General features: G+C 39.1%; 1 protein-coding gene across 4 annotated transcripts in view; it reads right to left on the minus strand.

Annotated features, from left to right (window-relative positions):
- Positions 1-16,132, minus strand: part of PLCB1 (phospholipase C beta 1) — a 681,734-nt gene that overhangs the window by 450,573 nt on the left and 215,029 nt on the right. For all 4 annotated transcript variants that reach the window (XM_035005857.1, XM_035005858.1, XM_035005860.1 and 1 more), the window contains exon 3: positions 5,725-5,793. In XM_035005857.1, the coding sequence (XP_034861748.1) occupies positions 5,725-5,793 (69 nt within the window). The remainder of the gene's footprint in view (positions 1-5,724; positions 5,794-16,132) is intronic.

Raw genomic sequence — 16,132 nt, forward strand, 5'->3', positions numbered from 1 at the left:
CTATCTTACATGATTCTAATGATACTATAAGCCACACAGAATTACTGTACTCTAGATATATACGAGGAACTTGTATTCCAATTAACATTACACATCTGAAATAAACTGTACTTTATCAATAGAATGAGTTGGTTAATTGTCAGCTAAGTACGTGGAGCAGTTTTCTTTGGACGATACACAATTTGAAAATAAGATGATAGAAATATTTTTCAATGGTATTGCTACAAGTATTATTGAAAGTGAATGTCAGCAACAGTTTTCATGTTGGAAACCTGGAACAGCTTCCATAATCACAGGGTCTCTATGGAGTCCAAAGCAATGCTACAATTGCTTTCAAGAAGCCATGTGCAAAATTTCACATAAATCTTTCTTCTTTTCTTTTATTTTTGTTTGCATTGCACCTTACCTTGGTTAGAATGTGACCTGATTTTTTTTACTAAATTCATCTGATTTTCTACAACCAAGGTAAATAGTTTTAGGGCATGCAAACTTCTCAACATTAGGTTTATAATCTGTAAGATGGTGTGCCTTGGCTTGATTAACTTCTCATTTTTTTTTTAAACAGTCATTTATTTATTTATTTATTTATTTATTTATTTATTTATTTGAGAGAGATAGAGAGCACAAGTCAGCGAGGGGCAGAGGGAGAGAATCTCCAGCAGACTCCCCACTGAGAACAGAGCCCAACACGGGGCAGGATCCCAGGACCCTGAGATAGTGACCTGAGCTGAAACCAAGAGTCGGATGCTTAACCGACTGAGCCACCCAGGTGCCACAACTTCTCATTTTAAAAATTGGAATCAAGGGTTAACCCAACTTACACACCTAAAATCCTGTGCCCCCCCCCGGCCCCATTTCATAGATGAGAAAGTAGAAGGACAGACAAAAACGTGTTACTGGCAGAACTGGCATCCAAACCCACATCTTCGTCTACTTTTCAGTACACCTACAGATGGAATATGCCCTAAGAATCCTGAGGATAAAGAAACTGTCTTTTGTGTGTGTGTTTATTCTTTTTCTTATTTTATTATGTTAATCACCATACATTACATCATTAGTTTTTGATGTAGTGTTCCATGATTCATTGTTTGCGTATAACACCCAGTGCTCCATTCAATATGTGCCCTCTTTAATACCCATCACCAGGCTAACCCATCCCCCCACCCCCCTCCCCTCTAGAACCCTCAGTTTGTTTCTCAGAGTCCAAAGTCTCTCATGGTTCGTCTCCCCCTCCGATTTCCCCCCCTTCATTTTTCCCTTCCTGCTATCTTCTTCTTTTTTTTTTTTTTAAACATATAATGTATTATTTGAGAAACTATCTTTTCAGTAGCATTTTTTGAAAACTTTCTGATGTGGCCCATAGTAAAAAAAATACACTCGTGTTGGGATCCAGAACATACATTCACATGCACAAAAGAAGTTTCACAAAACAACTTGCTCTGCATAAGATGCTGATATTTTTCATTCTAGTCAGATCTATTTCATTTTATTAATGCTGTACATGAGCCACGAAATTGATCTGCTTGGGTGAGGAACCACCACTAATAGATCAGAAACCACAGTGATAAACCCTCTTTTTAAAAGTAAAGCTCATTTTTTTAAATTTTTTTCTTAAAGATTCTATTTACCTATTGGAGAGAGAGAGAATGAGAGAGAGAGAGTGAGCATGAGAGGGGGGAGGGTCAGAGAGAGAAGCAGGCTCCCTGCCGAGCAGGGAGCCCGATGCGGGACTCGATCCCGGGACTCCAGGATCATGACCTGAGCCGAAGGCAGTCGCTTAACCAACTGAGCCACCCAGGTGCCCAAAAGTAAAGCTCATTTTGAAATGAAGACCAAGAGAATATGTGTACTTAGCACATGCAAGATGCATATCCCATAGCACTTTGCCTCTATGTGCCCTTTATAAGCCTGGGAGGGAGGCAGAGAGAGAGCGAAGAAGGAAACATAAACACCTTTTAGATTTCAAAGGATAAGATTTTTTTTCTCTTTTACTTTTTTACATGTGGATAAAAATCTTCCAATTTCTCTCCAGTGAGAAATTTTGAAACTGATAACTAGAACAAAGGCTGCATACAGAAAAGCCAATCTGGAATTTCATATACTGTGTTGGGAGTCGACATTTAAAATTCGTTAATGGGCAACACATAGAAGATCTTCCATTTCTTATAAATGTTATTTCCAATCACAGCAGGCATAGGAAACAGTTCATCTTCAGCTAGATCGTGAATTTTTATGTAATGAGATGCTGTGAAAAACAAAAATAATACCAATACACAGATAAATATTTGCAGGGGGTGCCTGAGTATTTTGATAAATAATATCTGCTCCACACATGTTCTTCCTTCCTTTACGGTCTATAAAGCCCCCAGAATGTCTTCCACTCAATCTGTCTTCATGTTACATTGCCCACCCATCCGGAGTTTCCATGCTTCTCTCACTCCATAGTGATTATCTTGACACTTTTTAATCTTATGCTCTGGGTCCTGCTGCTTTTATTCAAGCCAACACAATGGTCTCCTCTTACTTATCCCCACCCCTACCCCATCCCCGCCCCCGGGGCCATTCGCCTCCTTCTACAAGGTGGTTATATTCAGGAAGCTGATCTCTCTTTTGATTCCCCTATCCAACTGCTGCTACTTGGGGAAGCCTGGAGCTGCAAGCAGAGGATGGCCACAAATGGGATCCTGAGGATGGAAGAAAAACCGCTTCCAGAACCTTGGAAGCCAGACTGGCAAGAGAAAGAAATACATATTCCCTGGTGACAGTTTTTGAGGAGGTGTACGAGCCTTCACCTGGACCCTACACTTCCATTGGCATTTTCAATGCATTCCAATCATTTCTTTTTTTTTTTTTTAAGATTTTATTTATTTATTTGAGAGAGAAAGAATGAGAGACAGAGAGCAGGAGAGGGAGGAGGGTCAGAGGGAGAAGCAGACTCCCTGCCGAGCAGGGAGCCCGATGCGGGACTCGATCCCGGGACTCCAGGATCATGACCTGAGCCGAAGGCAGTCGCTTAACCAACTGAGCCACCCAGGCGCCCTGCATTCCAATCATTTCTAATAATTTTTTTTTTTATTTATCCAGTTTGAGCTGGGATTTTCTTTTGTAACTGAAAGACTTTTAAACTGATAGTAATATCACCTTCTTTCGTGCGTGTCAAACCACAAAGCCCCTTTTGGCCAAGCCCGTCCCCCAATCTCTGTTTACAACATAAACTTTTCCACATTAAGAGAACTAAAAACTGACTTCCTGTGAATCTGATGGAAATTTTTAATAATAATAAATACAAAGATAACAATAACACCAATAACACTGGCTAATATTTAGCAAGTGCTTATTAAATAGCAGTGATAAGTTAAGGCAGCGGTGCTCAGATTTTGCTGCAAATCTTCTTTTCAAAAGCCCTTTTCAAAAATCTACACTACACTTGGAACACTAGAATCTTTGGGGGTAGGAAACAGGCATCATCGGTTTTTAAAGCTCTCCAGGTGATTCCACAGCAGTCAAATTTGAGAACTCCTCTGCTAAAGATTTGCTAATGAATTTTCATTCAGTCCTTATGGCAATGATATGAAGTGCCCATTCATTCTTCTTCTTCTTATTATTATTATTATAATTACTGTTATTGTTGTCATTATTATGATCACCATGTTGCCCATGAGGACGCCTGATGCAACAGAACCCAGTTTTTTAAAATACGAAAGTCAACTGAAGTTCTTGAACACCAGCAAGGAACGGAAAGGAAAAAAGCCAAGAACATTGATAATCCACAGAGAAAGCAATCTTTGGTGGAAAAAAACAAAAACAAAAACGGTAAAAGCCAGAGTATTCTGAGTGCACACGTCTGTCCTTAAGAAAAGTATTTTAGGATCTAATAGTGGTTTATCAGCTGAGCACAGAACAGACCCTGGTTCTGTTCCTTTATCATCATTCAATAGACATGTATCCCATGGCATCCATAAATGAAACACTGAACTGATAAGCAGGCTGGGTCCTGCAATGAAGGAGAGAGACAGAAGCCCCAGAGCTGACTTGGCCTCTGATGCTTGCAGACAAAGGGGGTCTGACAGCGTGTAGGCAGCAGTTTTAACCAATATTGATCATGAAATTTCAAGTTAGGTCAATACACTTGCATTAAAAGGCAAACTTTAGGGCGCCTGGGTGGCTCAGTTGGTTAAGCGACTGCCTTCGGCTCAGGTCATGGTCCTGGAGTCCCGGGATCGAGTCCCACATCAGGCTCCCTGCTCGGCAGGGAACCTGCTTCTCCCTCTGACCCTCCCCCCCTCATGCTCTCTCTCTCTCATTCTCTCTCTCTCAAATAAATAAATAAAATTTTTAAAAAAAGGCAAACTTTATGACTATGCTATCAATAAAGTTCTTGGAACTAACAGGCTCCCGTGAAACTTGGCTGGAACGCTTTGGGGGAAAGAAGAAGAAAATTTCTTTCCCACACTAAAAACTGAACAATTCTGAATCACCAGTGAAGCATTAATAATGACATGCTTGCTGCAAAATTAAAAGACCAAACAACTGCAATTCTATTATATTACAAAGAGGTGAAGGCAAATAAAAGACTTTGCCCATGAAAACACTTAGAGAAAACTTTGCGAAGTAATTCGGATTTTTCTATCTTTTCATTTTTCACATTTTCCTATCGATGGGCTTAACTCCTACAGCAGTAAAGGCAGTATTTGGGTGTTTTTCCATGGCAGAATTTGCCAACAACTATTGCACTGTTACATATCTGAAGAATAATCATTCTAGGTGATTTTTTTTCTCTTTCTGCCTCTCCACAGCAACAGATCATTTTTAATGTCAAGGAAAGTATTTTGACTTTTAAAGAATAAAACAACAGTTGCAGGCAGATACTCAAATAGAAAATCGCTAGTTTTATATCAATTATGGTAAGAGGCAGGAGTTCCTGAATGGCACCTGTACTTCCCTATTTGACAATATTATCTTTGCTAGAAAGGAAGTATTTAGAATACTAAGATTTAAATACAATAAGGAGTAGTTTCCCACTTTCATGACAAGTCAACACACTCTGTTACTAGACTCCACCAGAGAATCTAAGTTAAAAAAAATGTATGTATGTTCTTTATTCAACATTTTTAAACAATCTTCAAAAAATAAATAAACTGCAAACACTGCTTTGAATATGTCTGCAGTAAGTTTTTCAAGCGAAAATGAATTGATGGGCCACACAACCGATCCAATCCCAAAGTTCTGCAGATCTTCACTAGTGACATTTATAGAAGAACTTCAGAGCCTTTGGCTTCATGGATGGAATTATGGCAGTTGCAAAGTATCAGAACTACAATTCTAATTATTCTAATTATACTATAATTATTCATCATGTCTAAAGGTTAGTTCATGTATGAATAGGAGGTTCAAGGAAGGTTTCAAGTAATTTCAAGCACATCTTAACTATTGAGAATTACCCAGCATCTCTAGCATTGTGATATATTTTTCAAACAAAACTAAAATTAGAGCACAGACAGCAAGCCCCCATGTCCAACTGCCTATATATTTACTCCCTGTTACCTTCTTTTAACAAAAGTGGGAATGTTTAAGGCATAGAGGCTTCTGGAAGGACTGGCTGTTTTATTGTGTTTTACAACATCGACAACAGAGAAACTTTTAGTTGGGGCAATTAATTGATACCATGACACAGCGAAACACTCAAAGCAACATCTGGTGTGGGCACAAGGCTCCACTTCCTACCTTGGGAGCTTTGGCATGCTTCCCACATCTGGCATCCTTGACAAGGCTGAGATCTAACAGCTCCGTCTCCTGGAAGGCAAAAATGGGAAATTGTTAAGCATCCACACAGATCTCTTTTCTTTGTTTTATATCATTGACATCACTTTTTAAAAAATAATGTTCTCTTGGGATCTGCCTGGAGATTTCTCTGCAGTTAGGATATTTTTTTTCTCTCACATCGTTTACCAGTGGAATTGGAATGGAAACAGCAAGATAGCTAACTGCTAACTGTTCGGTTTACTGTATGTTCTAAGACATTTTGAAAGTATAATGGGCATGGTTAGGGGCTCCAGTCTATACTATGAGCCATTCCTAAGTCATGATGAACTGGGCCTTCCTGTCCTGTAGTTGAAAAAATAATCCTGAGAGTCAGTCTTAGTGTGAGGATATGTGAATGGCATGGGGTTTTGGGGAAGAGGGGTGGAAGAGGTTCCCATCAGCTCACCTGGCCAAGGGAAAGAGATAAATCTGCCTCACCTACCTACCCCCTCCCCAGCCTTTAGCACACCTATCTTATGCCCCGATCTTTTCATTTATTCATGATATATTACTGAACACCTATAAAATGCAAGTTACTCTAGGATACAAGATACATACAATATGATAGCGCCTCTGGATGGACCTGCCATCAAACAGGGGAGTAAAGAAGTGTATATACATAAGACATGGGAGAATGTGCTCATGCCAACTTTAAAGTTAACTGCTATGGGGGTCAAAAGAGAAAAGAAAGTTGTTCCCCCAGGGTCCCAGAGAAAAGTCCTTGGAAGAGTCATTGAGCATGGAGAAGAGGAGTTGGAAGGCATAACATTGGCAAATCCAGATGAGAAAGGACTAGAGTTTTGGGCAGAGCCTTGAGGTATTCACAGCCTTTAGATGTTTAGAGATGGAGAACATTGCGGGTAGGGAGGAGGACAGGGATAGAGGGGCATCCAGGAGGAAGAAAGAGCACAGGGAAGATGTAATGGCACTGTGGGAAGGGATTCTCATGGGCAACATTCATTGTTCCATTCCTGGGGCACAGAACATATGAAGAAAAGTCATGGGAGATGATACCGGAAAGGGATACAGGCAAAAGGATGGAAACCCTGAGAGTCCATCTTAGAACACTGAGCCATGAGGTTTGTGACACCCACATCACCGAGTTATACAGTAGACCCTACATCAGTGAGATGGAACTGTACTGCAACGAACAGTCATCTTAAAGTGACTCCAGCCATCCATCCAACCCATGCTGATAACAAAAGAGTTGGATGTAGCCATCCTATCCCCTTCTCCTTGTAGGAGGCACTACATCATTATTCAGCTACTCAGACTCTCTGGATAGGAGTGGGTGTAATTTCTCATAGGTCTTAATGTCCCCAAGTTCTCGTAGCTGGGGTTCTCAGACAATTCCTTCAAACAGCCGCCACCAATTCCAAATGTTCTATGCAAAATGGCCTGATTCATTTCTTGCACCTAAGGTTGATCTCATGAGTACAGTATAACAGTCATGGGGGAGGTAGAGTCTGTCTGCTGGGATGCACAACAACCACACAGCAGGTCCAACAACACCTGGCTCCCGCATACCTTCTCTGTGAAGGCAGTCAAGAAACAGTGCCTTCTTCTCTTTTCCTCACCCTAGCTGTCTAAGTTTGCTTTTCCTCATTTTAGCAAATCCCTCGACCCATTCCTTGCCAAGTGTGACTCTGGAAATCCTCCCAAACTCTGGGGTGTGACAGGGAGCCACCCAGCAAAGATCTTGCAGGACAGAACAACTGGTGCCAAAGTTCCCCTAAGGCCATACCATCCACAATACTGAAGGTCACCTCATGAGTGCTAGAAAAGAATGGCATCAATGCAGGGCTCAATGCCTCACTTAGGGAAATGCATAATAAAGTCCTCAGACTTGAGGAGTTGGAATATCTGGTCTGGGCTTCTTATCTCCACAGTAAGACTATCAAAACTTGTGTTGGAAGGAGAGACACAAGAAGAGAACCAGGCTTGAAGAAGCTTCATCCAGAAAACCAGAACCAAGTGGACATTTGAGAGACAGGAGACCAAATGAAGCTACCTTCATTAGGTAGGTAACTGGAAGACAGATGAGAACCATAATATGGAGGAAGAATTGCCTAAAGGGAAGACAGAAGACATGGATAGCCCGAGGGTTTCCATATTCCAAACTGGGACTTGGAAGTATGGACAAAATGATGATGCATTTTGGAGATGTTGGTTTGAGGGGTTTATCCAAGTGGAAATGCCAGTCATCAATTCCCTGGAGTATTATTTATCAAATGCTGCAACATGTCAGGTACACGCTTGGTACAGAGGAATGACACCAAAATAGAAAACAGACAACTGTTTTGAGCAGCTCCTTCACAAAGCCAATTATTATACTCTAAAGGAGACATTTCAAAGTATACTGCAGATGTGGGCTATGACATCTTTTCAGCTAATACACAAGGATGAGAAACAGTTTGCCAGCCTTACAATTCTGTGGTTTTGAGGGGGAGGAGAGTTATAGGAAGAGGAAACAGTAGGTGCAAATGCACAGAGGCAGGAACTGTGTGCAGGAAACTGCAAGTCACTCGAGATACACAACAGGGGTTCATGGAGAGTTATCACAAACACTTCTGGACACGGTAGGCATTACACGTGTGTCCTCTTTATCCATAAGACACTGACATTTATGTGTAGTACAGTTTTCCATATATGTTACATGATGTTTTACATATATGCAGGATAGAAATCAGACACACACACATAATACATGCACCTAATTTTATAGCCACATTTTCTTTTCAAAGAAGTTCCTCCCAGTTGAGGAAACAATAGACTTAAATTTCACTTATTTGTTTATACACACAAAACCCAAATTGAGTTCACAAAGAACTAGATCTTAGCAGGAGTCATTATATAGACTTTTACATTACAGATAATGAACACTGTTTTCTACTCTCAACTCAAGAGGAAACATTCATTCCCCAAGTCACAGAGAGGTACTTAACAACAGCTGCCCTGGGGATTCATTCCGATACCACAGCGACTAAGAAACTTCTTTCGCTTGCGTGTAAAATTGTGTGTGCAGAAAAACCACCGCAGGGCACTATTAACGTGGGTAATGTGGCATGGGAAAGACCCAGGTGGAAAAGCTGTCCATGGACTCACTGGAGTAGAAAGCAATGATTAAAATAGTATCTCCCACTTCTATTAACATGCAATAGCCTCCCCTCTGGGGTTTAACGATAGCCCATTCTGTCTCCTCCAATAAAAAGAAAATGTGGAACCCAATGCACAGGACCACAAAAACATTGTTTGTGTCATTAAAACTTTTTCTAGGTTAATTTTCTCAAGTAAATAGTTTGAACAACTCACTTTCATTACTAGAAAGCAGTGAAATGGTCCCTTTCTCGGTTCATTGAAGAGATACTGATTTCCGGCTTTATGGAATTCACTATTCCTTTACTCATTTCTTTAAGAGAGGGAGGTCACATGACATTTAAGTAGGAAGGTCCCCCCATGGGTTCGAAGAAGGGCCCTAAAATTAACTGGTTATGTATTCAACCAATCATTGTCCCATACCAAGCATCAACTGTATCATCTATAAAATGAGTATGATAACACTTTTCAGTGGCTCTCAAACCTTAGCCTGCATTAGAGTCACCTGGAAAGCTTAAAACACAGACTGGCTGGGTGCCATCCATCTGTTTCTGGTTCAGCAGGACTGGGATAGACTTGAGACTCTGCATCTCTCATAAGCTCTCAGGTGCTGTGGATGCTGCTGGTCCATAGAACACACTTTGACAAGCTCTAATATACACTCATTCATGCGGTTGTTATTATAAGGCTTTTTAGGTGACTATGATTGATAAAATTATACATTACTTAATATGTTATAGTACGTTCTAGGAAGAATCTACAACTGTCATTCCTTTATACAGGAAAGTGTCAAATAAAAATATTTACCTACTGAATGCAAACGCATGCCTAGTGGTTAATAATCTAGGCTTCAGTTCAGTTTAATTGAAGAAAAACTACTGAATGACAGATGGCATCAAGACCAATTCTAATAAGTGTTCTTAGCATTAAATTTCACCCTATACAAGCAAATGTCTCTGTTCACAAATTTAAGCAATGACTGACATTAGTTTGTTTGCTGAAAATGTTATACTAGATAACCTTTATTTTATACTTAATAACATTAGAGACATCCTTAGAAAAGTGAAAGAAGGAAACTGGTTCTCTCTCACCTCTAAACCCATCCAACAATGGAAAGAGGGTTGGAGTGTCCAAAGGCCTGCGGGCTACCTTGACCAGTAAAACAAGAATGAACTAATATTCCCCTTTATTTCCAAGGCACACAATGCCCGCCTACAAAGCTTGGAGACCACACTCAGAGGAACCGTTCCCCATTTATCCACTGAAGTTTTGACAGATGTGCCTTCTCCCTTTGTCAGTACGGATGAAAGTGAATTAACAGTAATCAAGGATTTATTTTTGATATTTTGAATGAGTGATGAGAAAAGCTAAAGGGAAGACCAAATTATCTCTGATGTTTACTATTCAGCAGAAAGATTTCAATCCATCAGCCACAAACCCACTGTGAGGTAGATGAGCCATGAAATGCACTGCAAACTCAGGAAAGAATAAAATTCAAAAACCAACTCTTTTCCAGAACACCAATTCCTGTGCATTGTCACCAAATTCCATTAGTCACCCAACATAATAACGTACTTCAAGTTCACACAACATATAATCAGAGCAGCAATTACAGTCGCAAACATTTCACAGGGAAGATATTAACAGCTGGGTGTGTGTGGTGGGGTGGTGAGGTGATTGTGGACACCTCCACATATGTTGTATTCATTAAGTTGTTCAACCTCGATTTACCAAAAGTAGAAGACATTAATATGTTGTATTGACTGTCAAACCTTCCTAAAATGCCCAATGTTAAAGAAAAAAACTATTTTAGAATCCTTTAATGAAGGGTTTTAATTTAAAGAGAAGCAGATGAAGTAGATTCAATTCTTTGTTCCTTTACTTTATTCCACTTCTGAAGGACTGAAAACTGCTTAATGTACCTCTCAAAAAATATATATATCCCTGCAGTCTCTCTCACTCTCTTGTTTCCTTTGTTCCCTAGGCTTCAATTTTGTCTTCTTCCCCAAAAGTCTATAATAGAGGCTCAGTGTAGGAAACTCCAATGGAGATGAGGCACATGGGTCATCAATACCAACTAGAGCAAGGAAAAGAGAAAGGCAATACGTCTGGATTTCTTTATTTAAACCACCCAACGTTTAAAATGGAGAAAATTTCATAAATCTAGGGGGCAGAAAACTTGTTTCTGGAAATTATCATTTGTAATCTATGCATCATCAAACCAATCACTACAGAAGTCTATGCTTTGTATTCTTGTCTGTCAAATAGAGAAATAGATGCTAACAGCACCTTCCTCAACGGGCTCCTGTTAAATCAAACCAAGATCTCTACTTAGTGAGCAGGGACTAATGCACAAATATCAAGTCACATGCTTGCAACATTTCCCATTCCAAGTGAAAGGCAAAAGATCCTAGTAGAAAAGCCAAAAATGGACAGGTAACACATGTAGAAGAAGAACATGGAATGCAAATGAACAAAAGGAAAAGCATCTGAAAATCTAAAACTCTAGAGACATTTCATAAAACCCTGAAACCAAAATAAGAAAGACCACTTCTAGAGAAAACTGATTTTCACTTTTATGTGTCACAGTTAAATGCAAAATTAGATTAACATCTGAAATCAAGAAAAGGCAATGAAATAGCTCATATGTTATGGGTAGTATAATAATTATTGACATAGTTTGAGCCAACAAGATAAAAACTGAAAAATTATAGCAATTCAATTAAAGTTTCCTGCCATGGAAGGAGGAAAAGTCAAGTAATATAATTCATAATAACAAGAGCAATAGTAATCATGGCCATTCACAATGGAGAACCAACAAGGTGGCAGGAATTGTAAGAGGTACTATTTGCATATATCACCTCATCATATATCACCTACAACACCACTGTGACATGAGTCTTATGGCCTCCATGGTGCAAACAAGAGAACTAATGGAGAAGCAATGTGAAGGGATTTTGTGGTCTTCAATCAGGTGACTTAAACTTAACCCAAAGAGAGGTATCCTGGGTGAGCCTCTCAAAAGAGGGTCTAGAAGTGAGAGACGTGAAGCAGCAGAGATGCTCACCTGCTTGCTGTGCTGTGTGTTGCCTATGAAAAGGGAAGACCTCTAAGAGGTGAGGGCCTCAGTATTACCGTGACAAAGAACAGAATTGCGGCAACAACCTGAATGAGCTTGGAAGAGGAACTCCAGCTCCAGATGAGAACACAGCCCAGAAGACACCTTTAATGCAGCCTGTAAGATGCAAAGCAGGTGAGACCCTGACCCACTTAAAATGGGAGATAATAAATGTTTGTTTTTTCCAGCCTCTAAGTTTGTGGTAATTTGCTTTACAGCAACAGATAACAAATACATTGCCCCACACTGTTTCCATATTTAACGCACTTTATAAAAAGGGATGTAAATGAATTTACATATCTTGGCACTCTACCCAGCATAAACATGACTGCAATACTGTCATCTTTTTTGAATATGTCCATTAGGAAACAATTACTCTAATGGAATTGCAGACTTACGGAGCTGGGACAGATTGCAGGTTAGAAAACTGAGTCCAAGAGAAAACATATCAATTACCTGATATCACTGAGACTGAGTAAGAATGGAAAAAGAATCCACATGCCCCCAGACCTAATTATTCCTCTACAGAATTATTTTTCAGTATTCACAAAATAGCAGGAACATTAACTGAGTGATATAAATTTTAAAAAGAACGCATTTTTGTTCATGTACAAGAAAAAAATATTATGATAAATAGAATGTAACACTGATTTTCACAAGCTGTGTCCCCACGAGGCAGCGTGAAATATGTTAGCAAATATCTAGTTAATTTTTTCTGTAGATAACCAGAAAGGTAGTTAAGCCCCTGGTTACACAAGAGCCAAATTTCTTCCTTCTTACTTCCTTCTTTAGCTCCCTAGGAAACTTTTATATATTCATGTAATAACAGAAAGTTGCATAAGTTGAAAGCTAATGCAGGTAAACATAAAATTATACCCATAGCACCAAAGCTGTTTTAGGACATAAAATTAATAAAATAATTCTAATAGCAGTTATGTTTATAACTTGATGCATTTATAACCCAATGCATCTATGACTAGGCAGGTGGAGGGAGGGAGGTCAGGGTGGGGGTGGGGTGCAGAAAATGCCACACATGATTCCTAGGTTCTGGAGCATTAGTATATTCTAAATGAAGGCTGGTAAAATTTAAAACAATACTTACTGGCTTTATTTTAAACTTATTTTTTGACACTATAAAAAACAGAAAAAAGTCTCCATAATCACCATGGAAAATCTGTGTATGTTCTAAAGATGAATAAAAGCAGGAATATATTGGGTATTTATAAACAATATATTTTATTTTCCTAGTTCTTATTTATTAACAGGCATAGAGGGATTCACCACATTTTTATGGTTTAAATATGATATCGCAGTTGTTAAAGATTCAGAGTATTTTAATTGTGACTACAATGATAAAGACTGTATTGTCACAGCTTTCTATTACGCCTGTGCTCAGCAAAAGTCCTCATTTCAGGCTAATCAGATTAACTAGAAAGAGCATCCATCATTTGGCAAATAGTTTCATAAATGCTTAAAACTATCTTTGTGGATATTTTGTGGGAGCATAAAATCTGATCTCCATAAAAAATCACTTGGAAAGAAATATGGAAATGATATAGATTAATCAGGCACACAAGCTGTTTCCGCTTGAAAAGTCCAGATGATGTAAATGTAGCCAGATTTTCCCTTTAAATCATCTAAAATGTTATCTCTGGTCTACACCTATTTCACTATGGTTGAAGAGCAACGCCAGCTAAGCTTCGTTATCTGGTAATGAAAGCCACTTTTAATTCCTTAACCTTAACTAAATGTAATATTTGAGCATACCACCTATCTACTTTATGAGTTAAATTCTTTCATTTCCCTAGACCAATGGTTCTTAAAGCGTGGTGCCTCGAACAATACTTTCAGCATCAACATCACCTTGGAATATATGAAAATCACAAATTCTCAGGTCCCACCATAGACTGGCTGAATCAGAACCTCTGAGGTGGGGCCCAGAATCTGTATTTTAATTAAGCTTTGGGGCAATGCAGATGCAATGTGGAATTTGAGAACCTCTGTCCTAGATTTTGAATGGAGACAACAACTGCCCATAGAGAAGGCAAATTAACCAGAGCTAGAGCTTGTTGTAGGGCATTCTGGACAATGGACAAGCTGCCTAGATCCATTTAAGAAATTTTTACATCAGAGTCATATAAGCAACTATAGAACTGATAATAAAACTGAGGAAAGTCTTCTTCAGACCACTGTGTCCGTCAATACCATCAATTTCACTATAGATTGAAGCAGTCATTTCCACATTGGGTCCTAGAAACTAGACAAAGTCAAGGGGAGGTTCTAAAGATGCTTGGCCTATTTCCAGATATTCTGATTCAACCCTATGCATGACATACCTGGGCTGATAAATAATGTATTTTCTTTTCTTTTTAATCATACTATTATGGCATGCCTAGGACTTGCAAATTTTCTGATGTATGTAAAAATGGCATTCATCCTTGCCTTTCTTGGTAGCCATTTTGTAAAATCCACCCAGATAGTCTCACTTTTCTCCTTCATCTATTATTCAAACATATGTCACTAATTTTTCTGCCTAAAGGTTTGCATTTTATCGTGCTAAGCCTCTCCCCATGTTCTGGTAACCACAGGCCTTTTTTGTTGTTGTTTTTTAAGATTTAATAGAATTTTTACTGCTTCATGAAGGACATTCTAAGGCTTAAAAAAACTGATTCATGGAAATTAAACAGCATACTCTTGAAAAACTAATGGATCAAAGAAGAAATCAAGGGGAAATTAGAAAATATCTTGAGACAAACAAAGATGAAAACACAATATACCAGAACTTATGAGATGCAGCAAAATGAGCAACCACAGATTTTGACGACCTTTTAATCTCACATGACATCCTGAATATGCAAGGAGTTAATCTACCTTCCAAAATGAGATATTTTAAGTTGACAAGTATGCAATAATATGTCACTTTTTTTCTTTTCAAAGAAGACTTTCTTCTTCAGATCACTTTTGGTTTTCTGGTAAGTCAAAGAAATCCAACTGAGCTTTTTTGCATGCTAATTAGTAGGGATAAGGACTGGATATGTCTAATGGGGAGTGTTTTCCCCAGAAGAAGACCATTCACTGAGTTGATCAACAAATCGTCCCCAATGTCCTGCCTATGTGCTGTAAATTCATCAGAAGTAAACTCCTTTTCATTCAACTGTTGATCAACCTCAACACTAATGCAAGTACATAAATAAGGCTAGCTGTTCCTATCAAGAACCATAAATGACTGAAACAGTTCACTAAGTCCAGGCTTATTTTCTAGATCCTCAGAAAATTTTCATAAAGCTCCTACAGGAGTTCTACTGATGCCCACCTAGATCCTTGCTGGTCCCCCTTATTGGCTAGATATCCATCCCCCCATGTTTGCAGGCTTCCCTCCTAACAAGGGACAGCTATGGCCTTTGACTACCTTTGGCCTCATGGAGGCACTTACCCAGATGCAGAGATAGCAGGAGGTGTCTGAGAGGCTATTTCCCCACAGAATGCTCAGAGTTCATGCCTAGGGTGCAGGAGTATTAAAGCCCATCAACCTTGCCTTGGGGCAGAGCAACCTGCTAGGTTGAGGCAGGGACTTCACCTCAAACCTCACTATTGGTTGGCTTCTTCCTCTTGACTGTCCTGTTTCCCTCATTCTTTGACAGTTGTGTCCTAGGAGCTCCTCCTTAACAAAGCTCTTGCAAACAACCACTTGTCTTTGGGTCTGTTTGGAGAATGTGATCCAACACAGCTATCACTTGCAAATAATCAACTTGGAAAATCATGGTAAACCTAAAAATATTCTGAATCCCATACAAACTATTTTTAAAAATCACATTTTTATCTTAATCCTTTTCTTCGGCTTTTGATAGATTTCTATAGATTTCTGGCATTCTTATATTTTCTGTGAAAATAGTCATAATCATTATGATCAATGCACTAAATGAGCGTTCTTCCAGAGCGTTCTCAGTCACTGTACACTGTATTTTATCCTGCATTATTCTTAATCGGGTTTTAAAATACTTTAACCATTTCCTGGGAAACAGGCATGAATATATATCATCTAACCTAATGTGCAAATAATTTTCTCAAAAGCTTTGTCACATCACATCATAATCAAGAGGCAGTGCCTGATTCTAA

The sequence above is a fragment of the Mirounga leonina genome, unplaced genomic scaffold, assembly GCF_011800145.1.
Source record: "Mirounga leonina isolate KUSES-001 unplaced genomic scaffold, KU_Mleo_1.0 Mir_150, whole genome shotgun sequence".
In the NCBI taxonomy this organism is placed as follows: Eukaryota; Metazoa; Chordata; class Mammalia; order Carnivora; family Phocidae; genus Mirounga; species Mirounga leonina.